This window comes from Dermochelys coriacea, chromosome 1 (assembly GCF_009764565.3).
Source record: "Dermochelys coriacea isolate rDerCor1 chromosome 1, rDerCor1.pri.v4, whole genome shotgun sequence".
Classification (NCBI taxonomy): domain Eukaryota; kingdom Metazoa; phylum Chordata; order Testudines; family Dermochelyidae; genus Dermochelys; species Dermochelys coriacea.
The window spans coordinates 326,979,719-327,003,579 of record NC_050068.2 but is presented as its reverse complement, the minus strand read 5'-3'; the positions used below and the strand labels follow the sequence as shown (position 1 = coordinate 327,003,579).

At 43.3% G+C, this 23,861-nt stretch overlaps 2 protein-coding genes and 1 long non-coding RNA gene across 14 annotated transcripts in view; 2 read left to right on the top strand and 1 right to left on the bottom strand.

Annotated features, from left to right (window-relative positions):
• The window catches only part of PUS7 (pseudouridine synthase 7), a 43,707-nt gene extending 39,809 nt beyond the window's left edge, over nucleotides 1–3,898 (top strand). For all 5 annotated transcript variants that reach the window (XM_038381214.2, XM_043497219.1, XM_038381198.2 and 2 more), the window contains 2 exons: nucleotides 1,768–1,859; nucleotides 2,891–3,898. In XM_038381214.2, the coding sequence (XP_038237142.1) occupies nucleotides 1,768–1,859; nucleotides 2,891–3,027 (229 nt within the window). In that variant the 3' untranslated portion in view covers nucleotides 3,028–3,898. The remainder of the gene's footprint in view (nucleotides 1–1,767; nucleotides 1,860–2,890) is intronic.
• On the bottom strand, nucleotides 2,794–13,386 carry LOC122456679. The gene is made up of 2 exons (XR_006275680.1): nucleotides 12,747–13,386; nucleotides 2,794–5,745 (listed from the first exon to the last, which is right to left on the bottom strand). It is a non-coding gene; the product is annotated as an uncharacterized LOC122456679 (long non-coding RNA).
• A 2,031-nt stretch (nucleotides 13,387–15,417) lies between these two features.
• Nucleotides 15,418–23,861, top strand: part of RINT1 (RAD50 interactor 1) — a 22,457-nt gene continuing 14,013 nt past the window's right edge. The window contains exons 1-6 of one of the 8 annotated variants that reach the window (XM_038416298.2): nucleotides 15,580–15,822; nucleotides 20,929–21,010; nucleotides 21,938–22,133; nucleotides 22,371–22,612; nucleotides 23,417–23,590; nucleotides 23,668–23,817. In XM_038416298.2, the coding sequence (XP_038272226.1) occupies nucleotides 21,957–22,133; nucleotides 22,371–22,612; nucleotides 23,417–23,590; nucleotides 23,668–23,817 (743 nt within the window). In that variant the 5' untranslated portion in view covers nucleotides 15,580–15,822; nucleotides 20,929–21,010; nucleotides 21,938–21,956. Of the gene's footprint in view, nucleotides 16,146–20,928; nucleotides 21,011–21,937; nucleotides 22,134–22,370; nucleotides 22,613–23,416; nucleotides 23,591–23,667; nucleotides 23,818–23,861 lie in introns of all 8 variants that reach the window. The other 7 variants (XM_038416318.2, XR_005294867.2, XM_038416334.2 and 4 more) reach the window with 7 other exon arrangements.

Genomic DNA, 23,861 nt, shown 5'->3' with positions numbered 1-23,861 from the left:
CTTCTGATTGTTGTAGAATGCTATTTTTCTTATAGTTGGCATAGTTCTTTCCCATCCACTAATAACCACGTTTATTGTATAATTAGAAATCTTGACATAGCCTACAAAGAAAAAACCTGTGATGTGGGAGAAACTTCACCAACTAGCATATGTGTTTGCATTAAATCTTTTGTCTGTGTCCATTAGTGGTGTTTTTTGTGAATAAAACCTTACTTGTGTTTTATCAGAAAATCAGCCTATCCCATGTGGTATCTCTTTTTAATCTAGATATAAAAAACTTGTAATTGTTGAGTATAACATTCCAGGGTATCCAATCTAGACCAGTGAGGGACTGTGTCACCTTTGCCTTGCAACCTGGGGTGCCTCACAATGCTTCGCTGCTGTAGCTCCCAACCTGGGCCCCTCACAAACAGCCAAACAGCATGCAGGTCACAGTCTGAGTATCTGTCTAGCTGCAGCCTGCCAGCATACTCCAGTTTCACACTAGTTACCACCAGCCTTGGTTACCACTTGCAGGGTGACCCCCAACACACTCCGAGTCCCAAACTTTCCCCCCCAAATTGGTGTCCTGCACTGTCCAGCCCTCTCCTGGACAGTTCAGATATTTTAGGTCTGTTACCCTCTAAGGGGATCAATATCCAATGGTTTGCTACTTTAAATGGAGTTACCCACACAATTCAGTTTAAATACAATACTGGATTCTTTTTGATTTAAAGAATACAAAGTTTATTTAACTACAAAGAGGAACTTTTAAATGAGTACAAATATAAGGCATTAGAGTCAGAAATGGTTACAAGAGAAATAAGCATAAAATGCTTTCTAGTAACTAAAACTTAACAAACTAGATTTGCTTCAAAGTGAAATCCCTTACCACATGTTCCCAGTAACATTGCTGACCAAATTCTCAGGCCAGGATCTGCTTCCAATGTCAAAAGGCTGTTTCTTTTGTCGTCTTAGGTGAAAGTGGGAGAGAGAACTTGAGGTGTGTTTTGCCCCTCACTTTTATAGTCTAGTTCCCCTTTGAAATGCATTTTCCTGAGGTTTCAGAGTAGCAGCCATGTTAGTCTATATCCGCAAAAAGAAAAGGAGTACTTGTGGCACCTTTAGAGATTAACAAATTTATTTGAGTATAAGCTTTCATGAGGTACAGCTCACTTCATCGGATGCATGCAGTGGAAAATAGAGTGGGGAGATTTTCCACTGAATGCATCCGTTGAAGTGAGCTGTAGCTCAAGAAAGCTTATGCTCAAATAAATTTGTTAGTCTCTAAGGTGCCACAAGTCCTCCTTTTTATTTTCTTGAGGGTTACTCCTAGATAAAGTTCATTCCTTCTGTGAGGACAAAGACAAGGAGTCTCATGGTGAAAGAGGTTCCATGCTATTGTTTGCTAAAATGCAGATCAGTTTGTTGCTCTCCCACTTCCTTTCCAAAGTATGGCCACTTGACAGGTGATTGCCCATCAACTTTGATGACACTTGGCTTGAGGTGCCAGCGTGTCCTTTGTCTTTGAGAAAGTGGGTCACTCAGACTTGTCTGGTAAATATGTTCCAGACCTAATTTTAGTTTGTTTATAACTTTACATATAATGTTGCTATGCAAATTTCATCATGATATGATTGACCATTGAGTTATTAGTTTTCAAATGATACCTCACAATATTTTGTACAAAGATTATTACAGTAGTGTATAGAGTGTGAATACAGGAGTGCATTCAGTCACATTGAGTATTTCAAAATTTTAAAAAACTTTGTCCTGTGTTTCATAAAGGGAGGTGGTTGCATATGATGATCCTAGAATTCCATTATTTAATACGGATTTGGATAAGTTGGAAGGAAAACCATCACCTATTCTTGCTAAAGGTAAGAGTAACAACTTTTCTGCAGGTGTTTATACACTGTAAACAATGAAGTTTGACCCAACTATTGTTTTGAAGTTGTAACTGCTACATATCACGCATATTGAATGTAAACATAAATAAAAAGGCTACGTTTGACAAAACATCAAGCTAAAATGTTAAAGGATGTGCTCAAAATTAGGCTCCTATATAAGTGACCTGATTTTTCAAAAGTGCAAGCATTTGCTCAGCAGATCATATTGACTACATTATACTCTGCTTCTGGCTATCTACAGAATCAAATGAGCACATGCTTAGCACTAAACATATGCTTATTTACTGAAGAGGGACAGACAGAGGCCATAATTCAGCAAAGGACTTGACCATGTGCTTGACTTCAAGCATGTGAATATTCACTTTCAACTTCATTGGGACGACTTGTATATTTAATTGAAGTTCAGTGGGAGACTTGTGTGCTTGCTTTAGTGTTTTGCTTAACTGGGGATTAAATTATATCAAAAAATGTTTAAAATAGGATTGATGACGTGCTAGCAGAACAGCATCAGAAATATTATTTGTTAAAACTGGTATTAGTAAGTGTAATATTTGTTTCTAGGAGAATTAGTACAGTTTAAAAGTTTAACATGTCAGGATTGTGTGATGTAACTGTTGAATAAAGTACACAGCCAGTTATAACATATAGGCTTTACTACTTTACAATCAAGGGTTGTAGGAGGAGAGGAAGGCAGTCTTAAAATACCGAATTTTTGTATGACTAAAAGGTGGGGGTTTTTTGTTTTTGTTTGTTTGTTTGAAATAAAATTTGCTACCTAAATAGTGAAACTTTACTTTTCCCATTGTGGGAATACTCCATGTCTCACATCTGTCACAAACGTGAAGGTTGTAGCATGAATTGACATTTCACAAAACATTTCCATGGTTGATAAATTAATTTTTTGATTTCTTAAATTGTGTGAGCCCTTCAGCCCAATTTAAATAATGCCCAGAGGAGGTATACTATATGTGCCAGTTAATCTCTTCTTTCTTATGTAATAGAAGGTAAATTCAAGGCCTTGAAGATGGAATTCTCTCTTCCTCCATCCACTTATGCTACCATGGCAATTAGAGAAGTGCTAAAAATGGACACAAGCATAAAAAACCAGACACAACTGAATACTATATGGCTGCGCTGAACAAATGCTCTAAAGTCATGCAAAGATTAAGATGTGAAAGTGTTTTCATATTTACTTGTTCTGTGCAAACCTTAGTTTTGATTTTGAAGATTTGTAGCAAAATATTCGTATTTTTTTAAGTTGTTTTTATTAGCTTCAATGATTATATGCAAAATGGTGTTAGTAAAATAATAATATTAGATTGGTTTTTTTTAAATGACCTTAGTAAATAAAGTGCTTGAGCTGTAGCAAAACCACATCTTAAGATATGGGCTTAGGACAGCAATTCCAAATCTTCAGTAATTGCCTCTCCAGAAGTACAATGAGTACTCAGCATGCTTTCATGAATGCAGCACAGAATAAAATTTCTTGCAAGTGTGTTAATGTTGCAGATGAGGAATGCTAATTAGAGTAAGGCAGGCAATGAATATTTATATTAGAGGAGTACATTTATGTCGCCTTAGAAGGCCAATAGCTTTTGCACTGATGTGGTAGAGGATTTTATTGGCAGAATTTTTCATGCTTTTTATGTGATATAAACATGTACATGTGTTTTTATTAGCTGAACTGTACATTTTATTATGAAAATGTTTGTGCATTTTACCTATCTCTACTAATACCTGTACCAAAGAACAGGTAATGAAAACAAGTTAACCAAAAAGCCCAGATGAGAGTTTGTATCAACAACTAACTCCTTTGCACCAGCACATTTAGTGTGTCCATTGCTGGCAATGGATGAGCAAGGCAAATCTGTATCATGGCATGAAAGGATTAAAAAGCCATTCTAAAACAATTGACAGCAGTTAGGTTGCATTTTGACTTTATAATTTCTAAACCCAAGCAAATAAGAAACCTGTTTGTGCTGCTTGTGTTAATAAACTGTTAAATATGAGACACTTTGCACTGTCATTATTTTTATAAAAAATTGAATAGGGTTTTGCATACGAACAAAATGAAAATTTCAGTATTTTACTTTTAGAAAATATGCGGTGTTGCCATCCATATATCCCGAGAGAACCTGCTTCAATAAATAAAAACCCCTCTGACCACACACCTCTAGTTATCACCTACCAGCCCCCACTGGAACCCATTTGGGGTATCATCAAAAAAATATTTCCTGAACCCCCTCTTCTGGCCTTCAAACAATCTCTCCAAGCTCATCAGAAACAAGCTTCAAACAAATCAGGATACACAAACTCAAAAGCTCCAGCCCCTACCAGAGTAATAGATTCAAACCATGCAGACATATCTCCACTGCAACAATGGTCAACACCCTCCACAACACACCTTTCAAGATCTATGGGTCCTACATATGCCTATCACAACATGGGGTGTACCTCATCCATTACACTAAATGCCCTAGTAGAACTATGTAGGTCAGTGAGTCTCAACCTATTTACCATTGTGGGCCATATATGCAGCTCTCTGTGTTATATGGGCCCCATCTGCACAATATATATGCTACCTGTATGGCCCTGAGGATGTCACATGGGCTGCACTTGTGTGCTGATTAAGCCACAAGTGGCCCATGGGCCTTGGGTTGAGAACCACTGATGTGTGTGAAATGAGACAATCATTACACTCTTGAATTAAGTCAAACAGGAAAATGATAAAAGACAAAAACACCACATCACCAGTAGGTGAACACTTTTCACAAAATGATCACTCTATATCTCACCTATCAGTCCTCACCTCAAAGGAAACCTACACAAGACACTCAAAAGATGAGCCTGGGAGCTTAAATTTATAACTTTGCTAGACAGTAAAAATCATGGACTGAAAAGAGACACGAGTTAGGAATGGAATCAACAAAGTCTCTGTTCTTTGATGCTATGCAATATTTCAATTGCTTTCAGTTGGCCATTCTTGTATGCAGGAGGAGTACTTTACTTTAATCAATGCTATTTTCCTGTTTTGTTGAGTTATACAGTTAGAGATTTACAATGAGCCACAGCTGTGTGCTGATATATTCTATATACATTTATACCCTGGGTTATAGAGATTATAAATTAGATTAATGCATGCAGCATCCCACAAGCATTTTATAAAGTCTAAACAGCATCCGAGGATGCTAACATAAGTAAACAAGACTGGTTTCCAGCTATGCAATTGTAAGTTCAGTGAGGCCTGGGGCCTTGGCATGAGCCAGTACCTGGTCTGTTAGCGTCACAGTCCCTATCAAACAGAGATTATTTCAAGTAAAAATTAATATAAACATATTTTTTTCTTCCTCTCAGGGGTGTAAGGAGCATTGACTCTGCTCATATATCTCAGCCTGTCTTGAAAATATATTTTTTATTGATGCAGAAATTTAGGTGATGCATTTGATTCATATTTATATGCCAGTTTAGGCTTTATACATTCAGTGCGTAAATCTGTTATGACAAATATTCTTGATCTAAATTGGTTACTGGAAAATTAATTGTCAGCTTTATATTGATACCTCTTTTCTTTCTCTCAGTAAAGACCATTTTGTTTGTTCACAATTTTTTAAGATCAGGAGATCATTTAAATAATAAATGCATTTTAAAATTTGGTAGCTTATGAGTTTACTTCATTATCTTCAGTCATATTTATCCCATTCTGCTACTTTACATATAGTAGTGACAACATTTTAAAGCATGGTTGTCTAAAGTTAAGCATCCTAAGTAGCCCGATTTTCTCAGTTGCTGGTCACCCAGAATTGCCCATGTAAACAATGGGAGATGAGGGAACTCTGCCATTATTGATCCAGCCAAACTGAAAATGGATCCAAATAATGAGTAACTCTTATTTGATTCAGAGTAGCAGCCGTGTTAGTCTGTATTCGCAAAAAGAAAAGGAGTACTTGTGGCACCTTAGAGACTAACAAATTTATTAGAGCATAAGCTTTCGTGAGCTACAGCTCACTTCATCGGATGCATTTGGTGGAAAAAACAGAGGAGAGATTTATATACACACACACAGAGAACATGAAACAATGGGTTTATCATACACACTGTAAGGAGAGTGATCACTTAAGATAAGCCATCACCAACAGCAGGGGGGGGAAGGAGGAAAACCTTTCATGGTGACAAGCAGGTAGGCTAATTCCAGCAGTTAACAAGAATATCAGAGGAACAGTGGGGGGTGGGGTGGGAGGGAGAAATACCATGGGGAAATAGTTTTACTTTGTGTAATGACTCATCCATTCCCAGTCTCTATTCAAGCCTAAGTTAATTGTATCCAGTTTGCAAATTAATTCCAATTCAGCAGTCTCTCGTTGGAGTCTGTTTTTGAAGCTTTTTTGTTGAAGTATAGCCACTCTTAGGTCTGTGATCGAGTGACCAGAGAGATTGAAGTGTTCTCCAACTGGTTTTTGAATGTTATAATTCTTGACGTCTGATTTGTGTCCATTCATTCTTTTACGTAGAGACTGTCCAGTTTGGCCAATGTACATGGCAGAGGGGCATTGCTGGCACATGATGGCATATATCACATTGGTAGATGCACAGGTGAACGAGCCTCTGCTGGTGTGGCTGATGTGATTAGGCCCTATGATGGTATCCCCTGAATAGATATGTGGACAGAGTTGGCAACGGGCTTTGTTGCAAGGATAGGTTCCTGGGTTAGTGGTTCTGTTGTGTGGTGTGTGGTTGCTGGTGAGTATTTGCTTCAGATTGGGGGGCTGTCTGTAAGCAAGGACTGGTCTGTCTCCCAAGATCTGAGAGAGCGATGGCTCGTCCTTCAGGATAGGTTGTAGATCCTTGATGATGCGTTGGAGGGGTTTTAGTTGGGGGCTGAAGGTGATGGCTAGTGGCGTTCTGTTGTTTTCTTTGTTGGGCCTGTCCTGTAGTAGGTGACTTCTGGGTACTCTTCTGGCTCTGTCAATCTGTTTCTTCACTTCAGCAGGTGGGTACTGTAGTTGTAGGAATGCATGATAGAGATCTTGTAGGTGTTTGTCTCTGTCTGAGGGGTTGGAGCAAATGCGGTTATATCGTAGCGCTTGGCTGTAGACAATGGATCGAGTGGTATGATCTGGATGAAAGCTAGAGGCATGTAGGTAGGAATAGCGGTCAGTAGGTTTCCGATATAGGGTGGTGTTTATGTGACCATCGCTTATTAGCACCGTAGTGTCCAGGAAGTGGATCTCTTGTGTGGACTGGTCCAGGCTGAGGTTGATGGTGGGATGGAAATTGTTGAAATCATGGTGGAATTCCTCAAGAGCTTCTTTTCCATGGGTCCAGATGATGAAGATGTCATCAATGTAGCGCAAGTAGAGTAGGGGCATTAGGGAACGAGAGCTGAGGAAGCGTTGTTCTAAGTCAGCCATAAAAATGTTGGCATACTGTGGGGCCATGCGGGTACCCATCGCAGTGCCGCTGATTTGAAGGTATACATTGTCACCAAATGTGAAATAGTTATGGGTCAGGACAAAGTCACAAAGTTCTGCCACCAGGTTAGCCGTGACAGTATCGGGGATACTGTTCCTGACGGCTTGTAGTCCATCTTTGTGTGGAATGTTGGTGTAGAGGGCTTCTACATCCATAGTGGCTAGGATGGTGTTTTTAGGAAGATCACCAATGGACTGTAGTTTCCTCAGGAAATCGGTGGTGTCTCGAAGATAGCTGGGAGTGCTGGTAACGAAGGGCCTGAGGAGGGAGTCTACATAGCCAGACAATCCTGCTGTCAGGGTGCCAATGCCTGAGATGATGGGGCGTCCAGGATTTCCAGGTTTATGGATCTTGGGTAGCAGATAGAATACCCCAGGTCCTGGCTCCAGGGGTGTGTCTGTGCGGATTTGTTCTTGTGCTTTTTCAGGGAGTTTCTTGAGCAAATGCTGTAGTTTCTTTTGGTAACTCTCAGTGGGATCAGAGGGTAATGGCTTGTAGAAAGTGGTGTTGGAGAGCTGCCTAGTAGCCTCTTGTTCATACTCTGACCTATTCATGATGACGACAGCACCTCCTTTGTCAGCCTTTTTGATTATGATGTCAGAGTTGTTTCTGAGGCTGTGGATGGCACTGTGTTCTGCATGGCTGAGGTTATGGGGTAAGCGATGCTGCTTTTCCACAATTTCAGCTCGTGCACGTCGGCGGAAGCAGTCTATGTAGAAATCCAGGCTGCTGTTTCGACCTTCAGGAGGAGTCCACCTAGAATCCTTCTTTTTGTAGTGTTGGCAGGAAGGTCTCTGTGGGTTAATATGTTGGTCAGAGGTGTGTTGGAAATATTCCTTGAGTCTGAGACGTCGAAAATAGGATTCTAGGTCACCACAGAACTGTATCATGTTCGTGGGGGTGGAGGGGCAAAAGGAGAGGCCCCGAGATAGGACAGATTCTTCCGCTGGGTTAAGAGTATAGTTGGATAGATTAACAATATTGCTGGGTGGGTTACGGGAACCATTGTTGTGGCCCCTTGTGGCATATAGTAGTTTAGATAGCTTAGTGTCCTTTTTCTTTTGTAGAGAATCAAAGTGTGTTTTGTAAATGGCTTGTCTAGTTTTTGTAAAGTCCAGCCACGAGGAAGTTTGTGTGGAAGGTTGGTTCTTTATGAGAGTATCCAGTTTTGAGAGCTCATTCTTAATCTTTCCCTGTTTGCTGTAGAGGATGTTGATCAGGTGGTTCCGCAGTTTCCTTGAGAGTGTGTGGCACAAGCTGTCAGCATAGTCTGTGTGGTATGTAGATTGTAATGGATTTTTTACCTTCAGTCCTTTTGGTATGATGTCCATCTGTTTGCATTTGGAGAGGAAGATGATGTCTGTCTGTATCTGTGCGAGTTTTTTCATGAAGTTGACAGATTTCCACTCTATACGGCTAAATTCAGTGCCTTGCATAATCACAGGTTTCAGAGTAGCAGCCGTGTTAGTCTGTATTCGCAAAAAGAAAAGGAGTACTTGTGGCACCTTAGAGACTAACAAATTTATTAGAGCATAAGCTTTCGTGAGCTACAGCTCACTTCATCGGATGCATTTGGTGGAAAAAACAGAGGAGAGATTTATATACACACACACAGAGAACATGAAACAATGGGTTTATCATACACACTGTAAGGAGAGTGATCAATTAAGATAAGCCATCACCAACAGCAGGGGCGGGAAGGAGGAAAACCTTTCATGGTGACAAGCAGGTAGGCTAATTCCAGCAGTTAACAAGAATATCAGAGGAACAGTGGGGGGTGGGGTGGGAGGGAGAAATACCATGGGGAAATAGTTTTACTTTGTGTAATGACTCATCCATTCCCAGTCTCTATTCAAGCCTAAGTTAATTGTATCCAGTTTGCAAATTAATTCCAATTCAGCAGTCTCTCGTTGGAGTCTGTTTTTGAAGCTTTTTTGTTGAAGTATAGCCACTCTTAGGTCTGTGATCGAGTGACCAGAGAGATTGAAGTGTTCTCCAACTGGTTTTTGAATGTTATAATTCTTGACGTCTGATTTGTGTCACTTTGATTCTCTACAAAAGAAAAAGGACACTAAGCTATCTAAACTACTATATGCCACAAGGGGCCACAACAATGGTTCCCGTAACCCACCCAGCAATATTGTTAATCTATCCAACTATACTCTTAGCCCAGCGGAAGAATCTGTCCTATCTCGGGGCCTCTCCTTTTGCCCCTCCACCCCCACGAACATGATACAGTTCTGTGGTGACCTAGAATCCTATTTTCGACGTCTCAGACTCAAGGAATATTTCCAACACACCTCTGACCAACATATTAACCCACAGAGACCTTCCTGCCAACACTACAAAAAGAAGGATTCTAGGTGGACTCCTCCTGAAGGTCGAAACAGCAGCCTGGATTTCTACATAGACTGCTTCCGCCGACGTGCACGAGCTGAAATTGTGGAAAAGCAGCATCGCTTACCCCATAACCTCAGCCATGCAGAACACAGTGCCATCCACAGCCTCAGAAACAACTCTGACATCATAATCAAAAAGGCTGACAAAGGAGGTGCTGTCGTCATCATGAATAGGTCAGAGTATGAACAAGAGGCTACTAGGCAGCTCTCCAACACCACTTTCTACAAGCCATTACCCTCTGATCCCACTGAGAGTTACCAAAAGAAACTACAGCATTTGCTCAAGAAACTCCCTGAAAAAGCACAAGAACAAATCCGCACAGACACACCCCTGGAGCCAGGACCTGGGGTATTCTATCTGCTACCCAAGATCCATAAACCTGGAAATCCTGGACGCCCCATCATCTCAGGCATTGGCACCCTGACAGCAGGATTGTCTGGCTATGTAGACTCCCTCCTCAGGCCCTTCGTTACCAGCACTCCCAGCTATCTTCGAGACACCACCGATTTCCTGAGGAAACTACAGTCCATTGGTGATCTTCCTAAAAACACCATCCTAGCCACTATGGATGTAGAAGCCCTCTACACCAACATTCCACACAAAGATGGACTACAAGCCGTCAGGAACAGTATCCCCGATACTGTCACGGCTAACCTGGTGGCAGAACTTTGTGACTTTGTCCTGACCCATAACTATTTCACATTTGGTGACAATGTATACCTTCAAATCAGCGGCACTGCGATGGGTACCCGCATGGCCCCACAGTATGCCAACATTTTTATGGCTGACTTAGAACAACGCTTCCTCAGCTCTCGTTCCCTAATGCCCCTACTCTACTTGCGCTACATTGATGACATCTTCATCATCTGGACCCATGGAAAAGAAGCTCTTGAGGAATTCCACCATGATTTCAACAATTTCCATCCCACCATCAACCTCAGCCTGGACCAGTCCACACAAGAGATCCACTTCCTGGACACTACGGTGCTAATAAGCGATGGTCACATAAACACCACCCTATATCGGAAACCTACTGACCGCTATTCCTACCTACATGCCTCTAGCTTTCATCCAGATCATACCACTCGATCCATTGTCTACAGCCAAGCGCTACGATATAACCGCATTTGCTCCAACCCCTCAGACAGAGACAAACACCTACAAGATCTCTGGTTTCAGAGTAGCAGCCGTGTTAGTCTGTATTCGCAAAAAGAAAAGGAGTACTTGTGGCACCTTAGAGACTAACAAATTTATTAGAGCATAAGCTTTCGTGAGCTACAGCTCACTTCATCCGATGAATCCGAATGCATCCGATGAAGTGAGCTGTAGCTCACGAAAGCTTATGCTCTAATAAATTTGTTAGTCTCTAAGGTGCCACAAGTACTCCTTTTCTTTCTACAAGATCTCTATCAGGCATTCCTACAACTACAGTACCCACCTGCTGAAGTGAAGAAACAGATTGACAGAGCCAGAAGAGTACCCAGAAGTCACCTACTACAGGACAGGCCCAACAAAGAAAACAACAGAACGCCACTAGCCATCACCTTCAGCCCCCAACTAAAACCCCTCCAACGCATCATCAAGGATCTACAACCTATCCTGAAGGACGAGCCATCGCTCTCTCAGATCTTGGGAGACAGACCAGTCCTTGCTTACAGACAGCCCCCCAATCTGAAGCAAATACTCACCAGCAACCACACACCACACAACAGAACCACTAACCCAGGAACCTATCCTTGCAACAAAGCCCGTTGCCAACTCTGTCCACATATCTATTCAGGGGATACCATCATAGGGCCTAATCACATCAGCCACACCAGCAGAGGCTCGTTCACCTGTGCATCTACCAATGTGATATATGCCATCATGTGCCAGCAATGCCCCTCTGCCATGTACATTGGCCAAACTGGACAGTCTCTACGTAAAAGAATGAATGGACACAAATCAGACGTCAAGAATTATAACATTCAAAAACCAGTTGGAGAACACTTCAATCTCTCTGGTCACTCGATCACAGACCTAAGAGTGGCTATACTTCAACAAAAAAGCTTCAAAAACAGACTCCAACGAGAGACTGCTGAATTGGAATTAATTTGCAAACTGGATACAATTAACTTAGGCTTGAATAGAGACTGGGAATGGATGAGTCATTACACAAAGTAAAACTATTTCCCCATGGTATTTCTCCCTCCCACCCCACCCCCCACTGTTCCTCTGATATTCTTGTTAACTGCTGGAATTAGCCTACCTGCTTGTCACCATGAAAGGTTTTCCTCCTTCCCCCCCCTGCTGTTGGTGATGGCTTATCTTAAGTGATCACTCTCCTTACAGTGTGTATGATAAACCCATTGTTTCATGTTCTCTGTGTGTGTGTATATAAATCTCTCCTCTGTTTTTTCCACCAAATGCATCCGATGAAGTGAGCTGTAGCTCACGAAAGCTTATGCTCTAATAAATTTGTTAGTCTCTAAGGTGCCACAAGTACTCCTTTTCTTATTTGATTGGAAGTCTATTATGCTAGTTCTGTACAAATAATAGTAAACAAGTCTAAACCCTAAATAAGTATTTAAAAAAGAGACTATAGGGCATTAATCTGTTCTCCTAGGCTAAATTATTAGAGGGCAGATTCTCTACTCTGCCCATTTTTCTCATTGTGCCGTGGAAAGGCTCCAAAATACTCTTGCAGCTCTCTTAACATCAGCAGTGGAGCAGTTTAATTTACAACTGTGGTAAAACAGGCATATTGAGGCTCCACTTCACATGTCCCCTTCCTCACTTACACCTGGGGTGGCAGGCAACTGGTCAAGCTGACTGTGCTCTTTGCATAAGAACCATCTGCTGGCATTCTCCATAGACTCCCTCCAGCCATTCTGAGGCCATTTTCACTATGCACAGTCGCCGTAATGAACTGGAGAATCTGAGTCTTAAAATGTTCAGCTATTTTCTGCTTGTAAAGGCCCCATATACCATGGTCTCTTGCTGTTTTACCTCTTTCTGGAGCCTGTTTTTTCCCTCCTCCCCCACCCATTGTTGCATTTTGATGTGCCGGATCTGGAGATGGTGCAGATCCTTTTGGATGCCATGTGAGTTCCTTGGGTCTGGAAGAATCTGTTTTTAATATTTTTGGCTCCGCTGTGTGCCAAGTACCTTGCGGTAAATATAGAGGAGAACCCAGCTGTGCCTCAGTTTCCTGCATCTGTAATAACAGTGCTTTGCCCTTGCATGGAGAATTGCACCCACCCTTTTCTGAAAACATAAGAATGGCTATACTGGGTCAGACCAATGGTCCATGTAGCTCAGTGTCCTGTCTTCCAACAAGGTCTGTGCCTTATGCTTCAAAGGGAATGAACAGAACAGGGCAATTTATTGAGTGATACGTCCAATCATTTAGTCACAACTTTTGGCAGTCAGAGGTTTATAGACACTTAGAGCATGGGGTTGTTGTGTCCCTGACAGTCTTGCCTAATAGCCATTAATGTACCTATCTGGCATGAACTTACCTATTGTTTTAATCCAGTTATACTTCTGGCCTTCAAAACATCCTCTGGCAACGAGTTTCACAGGTTGACTGTTCATTGTGTGGAGAAATATTTCCTTATGTTTGTTTTAAACCGATTGCTTGTTAATTTCATTGGGTGACCCCTGGCTCTTATGTTATGTGAAGGAATAAATAACACTTCCCTATTTACTTCCTGCACACCATTCATAATTTTATAGACCTCTATTATATTCCCCCTCAGTAATCTCTTTTCCAAGATGAACAGTCCTAATCTTTTTAGTCTCTCCTCATACAGAAGCTGTTCTGTACCCCTAATCATTTTTGTTTCCCAGTGACATGCACAAGGGAGGGGAAGCAGGGGCATGGGCCCCCCAGTCAGCAGGGGCACAAAACTCTTATGGGGCCGAGAGAGCTCCACCGGCCCCAGGGGGAGAGCCAGCTCCTCCAGCTGCGGGGGAGGGAAGGCATAGAAATTGCCCTTCCAAAAGCAACCAAACTTTTATTCCTGTGCACACCCCTATTCTTCTCTGTACTCTAATTCTCATGTATCTTTTTTGAGATGGGGGTGACTAGAACTTCATCAAATACATAAGCTGCGGGTGAACCATGGATTTATATAGTCGTGTTAAAATATTTTGTTTCATTATCTATCCCTTTCCTAATTTCTGTTTTTGACTGCCAGTGGACATTGAGCAGATATTTTTAGAGATTCAAGGTCTTTCTTGAGTGGTAAGAGCAAATTCAGATCCCACCATTTTGTATTGTGAATATAATGATAAATCTACAATGCGCATTACTTTGCATTTGTTAACATTGAATTTCTTCTGCCATTTTGTTGGCCCAGTCACCCAGTTTAGTGAGCTCTCTTTTTAATTATTTGCAGTCAGTCTGGACTTAACTATTCTGCATAGCCATAGGTTTACTTTTATATTTGAGGGGGCAGTTCCAGTCAGGCCAATGGGGCCGCATGTGAGATAGGCAAATTCTGTACCTGCCCTGCCCCAGGCTTACAGTTTGGGGGGGCAATGCCCATGATTTTGACTCATATTGTCTGCTAACTTTGGCACTTGGCCTGGGGTTAGGGAGCTCTGATCATCAGTGGACAGGACACAGCACCCATCCCTTGCAGAGCCTGCTGCTAACTGGAAAGAGGAGTCGATTTCCCCTACAGCTCCCTTTGGGCCCCAATCCTGCCCCCCCCCCCCCAATTGACATCAATGGTAGCAGGCCGGCAATAGGATTGTCAGGTGTATGGATTTCGACCGGAACACCCAGTCGAAAAGGGACCCTGATGGCTCCGGTCAGCACAGCTCTGGGCCATTAGAAGTCCGGTTGGCACTACATTAAAAGTCCCTACCTGGCTCCGTGCGACACCCGGGAAGCTGCTGGCATCTCCCTTTGACTCCTAGGCAGAAGGATAGCTCGGGGGGGGGGGGTGTGTGTGTCTGTGCGCTGCTCCCGCCCCCAACTCAGCTGCTCCCATTGGCCAGGAACAGGAACATTGGCCAATGGGAGCTGAGGGGGCAGTGGCTGCAGGCACTGGCAGCGCACAGAGCCATGGGATCACACCTCTGCTAAGGAGGTGGAGGGAGATGCCCAGGAGCCGCCTGAGGTAAGCGCCCACCAGTGGCTGCCCCTCAACAATGAGCCTCCCCCAGCACCTCATTCCTGGCCCCATCCCAGAGCCCACACCCCCAGTTGGAGTCCTCACCCCCCCCACACCCCAACCTTCTGTTCCAACCCTGAGCCCCCTCCAGCACCTCACCTCCGCCCCCCCCAGAGTCCTCATCCCCCCCCACACTCCAACCTACTGCCCCAGCCTGGAGCCCCCTCCCACACCCTGAACCCCTCATTTCTGCCTCACCCCCTGGCCCATACCCCCCTCTCACACCCCAACCCAGAGCCCCTTTCTGCCCCCCAGCGCCCATACCCACAGTCCTCGTCACCCCCCAAACACACCCCACACCCCCTGCCCCAGCCTGGTGAAATGAGCGAGTGTGGGGGAAAGCGAACAACAGAGGGCGGGGGCTGGAGTGAGCGGGGGGGGGGCAGGGCAAGGGTGTTTGATTTGCTGCAAACAGAAAGTTGGCAACTCCAGCTGGCAGCCCACCCAACCCGCAACGCTCAATGAGGCGGACAGGCCCCCGGGGACGGTGAGTTCGCCGCACTGTGAGGCAAGGCGGGGGCTGCTCCCTCCCCACGCCCGGGACTCGGAGACCCAGCGCCAGGTTCTCTCAGGAGGCATCTCACCCCCGAAGCGAGGCACCAACCGCCCCCCAGGCTCGCGCCGCCCTGGCGGCAACACAGGGCACGCAACGGCGACCTCGAGCCGCGCGCCTGCGCTTTCTTCCGCGGCCGGGATGACATCACGTGATCCTGATGGCTGGGACGGACCCGTGGGTCGGCCGCCGTCTCCCTCGCGCCTCCTTCCGCCCACTTCTCGCGGGACCCGGAGCAACTTCGGGATTTCCCGCGGCGCCCGGCGCCCGGCAGCGGTGGAGTTGAGGGGGCGGGGCAGAGCCCTAGGCGGTGGGTGAATAACTCGGGTCCGTCCGTGCCCTAGCGGTAAGCGGCCTCGTTCGGCCCGGGCCTGGGCGGGCCGGCCTCTGTTGCCCGCTCGCGCTGCGGGCTTGTGAGGGGCCTCGGGTCTTGGCGGGCTGCGGGGGGCCTAGCAAGGAGAGGGGCTGCCTTCGGGGGCCCAAGCCGGGCTGCTAGGGGCCGTGGCGGCGCTAATGGCGTGCGGGGCTTAGGCGAGTGCGGCAGGCAGGCTGAGGAGAGCCCTGGCCGAGGAGATCATTTCCCCCACCCGCCCTGCTCTGTGGTGGGGGCTGAGGGGCGAGCCACCCCCTCGCCTGCTGCAGGGGGAGGAGCAGTCCCATCGCCCCACGGTGAGCAGTAGGTGCGGAGATAGGGGTCTCCAGGGATGCTGGGGGCTGTCATTGGCAGCTAGGGTTGCCAGCTGTCTAATTGCACAACCCCAAACATCCTTCCCCTCCCCCAGGGCAGACCCCTGCCCTACCCCCACTCACTCCAGCCCCCCACCCTCTTTCGCTAGCTCTCTCCCTCACCTTTACTAGGCTGGAGCGGGAGGGGGCTGGGGCAGAGGCAGTGTTTTCCCCAGGAATTGAAATGAGGCGAGGGGTGTTTGAATTTACAGGGCGGCAGGGCCAATGAGGGGTGAGACCATGAGGGTGAAGGTGGGCTGTAGGGCACCATAGTAAAAAACTGAAAAATGATTCATGACCATTTTATGAGATTTAACTCCTGTTTTAAGATCATCAAACAAATTAAAGGTGGCTACTCAAGCCTTCGATGAAGCACTACATAGACAGCCTTCTTGGTTTCTTGTTAGAATTGTGCACAACTCTTTTATTGAACTTTTTGAATGCAATGCGTTGATCTTTGGTGGCTTCTCCTGTGTCCGGTACTTCCATTCCTTCAGTTGATATGCTCATTAGTTCATTCACATGATCAGGAAGAAAACTACTTATTTCAGAACACAAAATTGTATTTAATGATGAAAAAGAATGGTCAGCTGTAGCTGTTGTGACTGGGAGTAGTAAGAGATGAATTTCTACTTCTTTCATCCCAGGAAACATAGCATAAAGATCGGGTCGAGCCACTAGTGATGATAAAAAAGAAGTTGAAGTCAAATCTTCGTCATACGATATTCCACTCTGTGTTCAAATTCTCTATTCTGTCCTGAGCACATGGCAGCCCTGTTGGTGGTAGTGCCTCACCCACTCAACTGTCCAGTGTTTTATAGGACAGGGATCTGTAAAAGCTACATAGCGTTTGAGTAGAATCTAGAAGGCGCTGTTGCAGATTTTTAAGACTCAAGTCTGTGTACTTTTTCAGTTGTCTTAAACACTTGTCCTCTTCACTTAAGGATTCAATATAAATACCTTCATTAGTCAACTTCTGGACTGAAGTCTGCTTTTTCAATGGATAGCTCTCTGATCCAAATGTAGCTTCTTTTGACAAAGATCTACTACTGTTGTAACAGATGCCTGGATGGCATTATTTAATGGCCCAAGTGGTTTCAACAATAGACTTACAAGAGAGAGATCGGTAATAGTCTTCTCAGAATGTAGTAGCAAAAGTAATTCACCAGCCTCACTACTTAGATCCATCCCATCTTTGTAGATACTTTACAAAGCCAGTAATAATGGCTGGAGTAATTTTAAGACAACAGCCAAGGATTGCTTATGAGAAATCCAGAGAGTTTTCCCAGGTTGGACTAATTTGAACTTCAGTCCATCTTCTATATTTTCCAGATATTCAATCTTTTTGGACTCTTGCTGAAAAAAAAAAAAAGACATTACATTTATAGCTTTTTAAATGTCTTTTGAAGAGTCTGCAGCTAGTACTAGTGCTAGTTTGAGTAGATTGCCTCTGCAGTGTGTATAGGAGAAATTAGGGTTACACTTTTCTCTGAGCAAAGCTTGTACTCCACCATGTCTTCCAGAGACGTTTGCAGCTCCATCAAAAGCACAAGCAGCCATCGGTCTGGGGTCCAATTGACAAGCATTTAACTCTTCTAAGATGTGGGTTGTCACAGATGCAGCCAATGTGTCTTCTATAACTTGAACATCTAGAAATGTATCTACTGGCCTACCACTGACATCAAGATAACATACATAATGACTTAATACTAGATGCCCATTTGCATCGGTGCATTCAGCAGCCATGTATGCAAATTTTTTGAATGTGGTGAGAGAGTTCTTCACTTTTTCAACTGTTGAGTCTTTCACTGTTGCACCACATGCTTCTAGTCAGTCAGTTGAATTTCTTGCAGAAAGGTAGTGAGATTTGCTGGTCTTGTTTGGAACCAGTGTTCAACTTCAGGATGAACAAGTGACAATGCACTTAACATTGGCCTCCAGTTTGTTGTGTGTGGTATCTCCTGCCTAAATAGAAAGCATGATGCCACAGCCATGTTTGTTTGCATGAACTGTGTTGTGTCTCTAGCATTCTTAACAGCCTTATTAACACTCACTGGTGTTGTCCTTGGTCAGTGGAGACTCAGAGTTCAGAGGTGCTTTCACATGAGTTCACCTCCCAAGTGGGGAGCAAGAAGGCACCTTGTTCGTTCCTCCAGCTGCTCACTGTTTGCTCTGGCCACTGTTGTTCGTTGTGCTACTGTTCACTCCATCCCTCTGTTGCCAGTGGCCCTGCGTTGTCACCTTCTGCTGCCATCTGCCACTGTGACCTCTGCAAGTTGGTCTCTTGAGGTTCCACTGAGCTCTCAGTGGGGGAACCTCACTGCTAGTGCAGACTGGGCCATCTCTTCCACAGAAACACTGTCCCACAGCAGTTCTAAGCACTTAGACCTGATTATCAGTAATTTCAGCTGTAGTGGTCACTTAACAAAACAAAAGATTCTCTATGGAGACTAATCAGCTCTGTCTTTAAACTGTGGAGAGGGGCAGGTCAAATAGTACTTGTGACTCAGGCAGACCATCAAGCAAAACACCTGTCTCCACTCTCTCTCTTGATGCCTTCAATCAGCACAGGCTAAATGCAGTTCTACTGCCCTTTACTCAGACAATAAGAATAACAACATTTAACCCCCCTGCTGCATTCAAGTGATTTGTAATCCAACCCCAGCCAAAATCTATCACTTGGGCAACAGAGCTGGATTTGCTGTGTTTGCAGGATATCTAGATAGATTAAGTGTGAATGTAAATACAATCTGGTCCTGAAGCCTTCCCCTCAGCTAATCACTAGCTGTCAGGGAGAGCTCATTTAGACTTTGCTTACAAATAATAATTTGAAATTATTAGGTTGGCCAACAACACCGAAATGGATGCACTGACATTGTCATAAAAAACAACAGTTGTATAAGAAGCTAGTCTATGTTCGTACTTTTCAAATCTGTTATACTTTTTCAGATAGATGTATTTTATCATACACTGTATATACTGTAAGAGTGTGTTAATGTTTCAGTTTCAATTCAAATTTCCAAACAATCACTAAATCGGCAATACTGCATATAACTAGTTCACAAAACTGGGGTTGGGGAAATTCAGGAGGTGTGTAGGGAAATCCCTGAGCAGAGGGTTGGGGAGTGGGATGGGGTTGGGGGGTGCAGACTGTGGGAGGGAGTTTGGGTGCAGGAGGGGGCTGGTGCAGGAGCTTGGGGTGCGGGAGGGGATGCAGGCTCTGGCCGGGTGGCGCTTACCTCCTAGAAGTGGCAACATGTCCGGCAGTGGCTCCTAGGCTCACGGGTGGCCAGGCGGCTCTGCAGGCTGCCTCTGCCTGCAAGCACTGCCCCTGCAGTGCCTATTGGTGGCGGTCCCCCATTCCCAGCCAATGGGAGCTGTGGAGTCAGCACTAAGGGCAGGGGCAGTGCGCAGAGGACCCCCCCCCCCCCAGCTGTGCCTACTCCTAGGAGCCGCTGCTGGAAATGTTGCCACTTCTGGGAGTGGCATGAAGCCAGGGCAGGTAGGGAGCCTGCTTTAGCCCTGCTGCAACGCCAAACTCCCAGCCAAACAGGGAGGGTTGGCAACCCTATGGGTGGCATGGCACATCCTAATTGTGCTCGAACTTCTCTGCTAGCAAGAGGTTATGATGACTTGCTGATGGCTTGTCTAAGTTATGTCGTTCAAGAGTGTGAAAAAACTGTGTCCCCTTCCCCCCCCCCCCCCGAGCAACGTAACTTACCTCGACTTAAAGCAGTGTCAACAACGCCCTGTGTCAACTAGGGGGTGTAAATACCCTGGGCCTCATAGTCCTGAGTCCAGAAGACAGTGCTTTCTTGGGCCTGGTCCAAGATGGTGGAATGAATTTCTACAGGAATTAAGAATCACCACAAGCCTTGTGACATTTTGTTTTGAGTGAAAGGTGCACTTCTTCAACCTTGCTTTTCCTATTATGCCCACAGCAGAGGGTGGTGGTATTGTAGTTTTATATGTATTATTTAATGTCTGCTAATCCCAGTCATGGTCCTGGCTGCTATAATGCTAGATGTTTCACAAATGCAGGCTTTTGGGAGAAGGGATTTTAAGTACAAGATAAACAATAGATGGAGGCAGATGGACAGGGGACTGCAAGGGAACATTGAGACAGTATTGGTCAGTATGATAGGCACTGGTCTTAACAGACCATCAGCCTAACAGTGGTCAATTTTTTGTAGTCCTCATAGCAAGTGAGAGTTTGAAGGAGGATAATTAGTTTTGCAGATGTTTATGTGCATGTATATTAAAATATTTTTAAAAAACACAATTCCTCCTTGGAGGAAAAAGAAAGGCCCACCACATATGACAGATGTTAGTCATGACAGACGTTAGTCACACTGCTCAGTGCACTTCTGAAAGATGTTCAGATAGTTTGGTGATAAGGGCCATATAAGAGCATGAATAGAATATATTTACTGTAACTCGGTTTCTTAAGCCAGTAGTTTTATTAATAATCCTTCCCTAAGAAAAAAATCCTGTCTCTTGGAGAGTCTTTATGTGTAGCATAGAACCCCTTTCATTTTCGATGTGGGCAACAAGCAGTGAAGGTGGGAGTCTCTCAATAAATTACTAATAGATTCATAAAAAGGGATACTATCTTGAAATGTAGTTCATTGGAAAAAAAATGTAAGGAATGTCCGTTCCTATACCTTCCCTTGATTTACCTGCCAATTTTTATGGTGTTACAAGTACATTTTCCTACTTTTAAAAGGTTTTTCTCTTTTGCCTGTTGCTGCGTACATAAAAGGAAACAATAAATCATTGAATACACAGAACACTGTCAACTACACAAGGTAAACTGGAACGAGATATTTCATTAATCTCTTTAATTTATTTGTTATAAAAAGAGTAAAAATTTTCAAACTGAAGTAATTTCTTAAATTGATAGTGTTCCTTTAACTGCTTGTTCATATTATAGTTTTAAATCTGTTTTTGATGTTGGAATGATAACTTGCTTTAGAGGTCAGATAAAGTTTTAAAAGCATATTAATGCATTTAAAACTTACTATAATTTTTGAAGATGGTGCGGGGAGTTGGATCTTAATCTGATCAAACGCTTGACTAATTTGATCAAGTTCCAGATTTCCCTGGCCACTGACAAAGCAGTAGGCCAGGAGGTGCTGCTTCCAAAGCAAAGATTTAAGATGATCAGCTCATTTGATAATTTATGGGAATTTTCTTCTTTTGTATGTCTCTAAAATGCTGTCTGTCAGCAGATCATGTACTGCTTTGTGTGCGCAACATCCCACTGTATACTTTGCTAGTGATGGCATACCTGCCATTAAAAAGTGCTGGAGCCTTTTTACTACCTGTAGGGGTGAGGCAAGTCATCTGTACATTTTCAAGTATTTTTATGCATACCATCTAGTACAGACATAAAAACATTGAATAGGTTTTAGAAAAAGGTATGGTATTGGAAATGAAAGCTGACTGACTTCTCTGGGTAGCGGACATGTTTCAGTTCCGTTGAGTGATGGGCACAATGTCCCCAGCAGAGTATATAATAGTGTCATACTTTGCATACTTAGGCCTTGGTTCTCCAAAGGCTTATGCATGTGGCTATCTTTATGCATGTGAGCAGTTGAATGGAAGACAGTATTTTCAGTTGCATTGAACTGAAATCCTTAAGCTGAAATTTCTTCTGACCCATTCCATGTGAAGGTTCATGGTAGTTGATAGTGCTGTGTGGGTGGTGGCTAACTACGGATTCTTTAACTCAGTCCTGCAGGTGACAAAAACATGGCAGCCATTAATGTTGGAAGGGAACAAGTAACTAGAGACCCAGATCGCTGTGACATCCCTTACTATGTAGCTGAATATGTGGAAAGAGAAGTTGGAACTGACCTTAATTGTCTAAAGAAACTTGGCAAGCTTATAGAGGAGCTTTCAGAAAATAAAAAGCAATTAGAGGAACAGGTAAGCATTCTGTTAGTTATTTCTCAACTTCTTGAAATATTAAAAATGTACCACCAATTGCATGCATCTAATTACATCAGTGCATTTTGGTAACATTCTACACAATGTTGTCAGCTATTTTCTGATTTTCTCTTATGCTTTACTATGCACGGAAATCTGTAAAAGTGATTTGTTTAATCACTGAAAGAGGGGTCTTAGTACTTTTATGTCAGATGTATTACTCCTCCCTAAATACAGGTACTAACAGTTTCATCTGAAGTCCCCAAAAGAATTCAGAATGCCTTAAAGAATGCAGAGGATTCTAAGAAGTCTCTTAGTCAGCTCCTGGGGGAAGAAACTGTTTTATTTGATTCAATTAATAGCCACCTATTGACTGCCCAGCCATGGATGGAAGATCTTGGTGTACTGATTAGTCAAATAGAAGAGGTTGAACGACACCTTGCTTATCTAAAATGGATTTCACAAATAGAAGAGTTAAGGTAAAATAGGCCCACTTGGACTTCTAAGTATCTTTTTCCTGCAGTCTTGTTTAGGGCTTAGGTGGTAATAAATAAATTTGAGACATTTTTGGAGTTGTAAATCTATATTTTTAAATGCAAACAAGTTATAATCCTTGTTAATTCACCTACTGACTAAAAATTCGAATCTAATTTTGATATGCCATTGCTTTCGTTTGCAACTAAATTTCATGATTACTGTATTTTGGATATGGGGATGAAAGGGATCATAATTTACCATCTAATCTGAAAGATGCACCTCTAATAGTAGAATATTTGTCAGTGTTGAATATAAATTCTGTACCTTCGCTATCTATTTTTAACACATAACTGTACAGAATCTAATAATACCGAAAGAAGGTGTTTGAGCAGAAAAAGATGTATTTGCATTATGTAGGTTGACATCTCTTTATTTTTATTGTTTTGGTGAGAATTAAACATTTATCTAAAAAGTTATTTAAATGAGTTGCACTGCAGATTTGAAAACACTTAGTTTCTCATCAAGAGCTATCCTCTTGTTGTTCAGTGGTGCACCCTCAACGTAGGTAGCAAGAGGCATGGACCAGAAATTTAGGGCTGTCAGGTAGCAGTGCACAGCACTAACTGCAAGGTCACCTAGCTGCTGATCTGGAAAATATTTTATATTAAAAAAACAAAACAAAAAAACATAATTGCTTTATTCACTTTCATTATACAGTAAGACAAGTAAACAACAATGAATTTATCCTCAGTGTTGCTAAAAATTGCTTCAGTGCATTCTAGTCATGATTTTGCTTTATTTTATAGTGATAATATTCAGCAGTATCTCATGACCAACAATGTCCCAGAGGCAGCTACTACTCTGGCATCCATGGCAGAATTGGATATTAAGCTTCAGGAGTCGTCTTGTTCTCATCTTCTTACTTTTGTGAGGTCTACTGTTAAATTCTGGCATAAAATTCTTAAGGACAAACTGTCAAGGTAGGAAATGCACCATAGTTCTTTCATCTTTTCATTGTACTGTTGATTCATGTTGATTTGCATATTTTCTGTTACAGTGATTTTGAGGAAATATTAACTCACCTTCATTGGCCATTTGTTGGGCCACCACAGTCTCAGGTTTTTGGTCTTGCTGCACCGGCTAATGTTCCAGAAATATACAATAATTTGGAGACTCTGTTTTCTCAGCTTCTGAAATTGCAAACATCGTATCCTTTTTGAATTAATGTTTTATATTCACAGGGAATTTCAG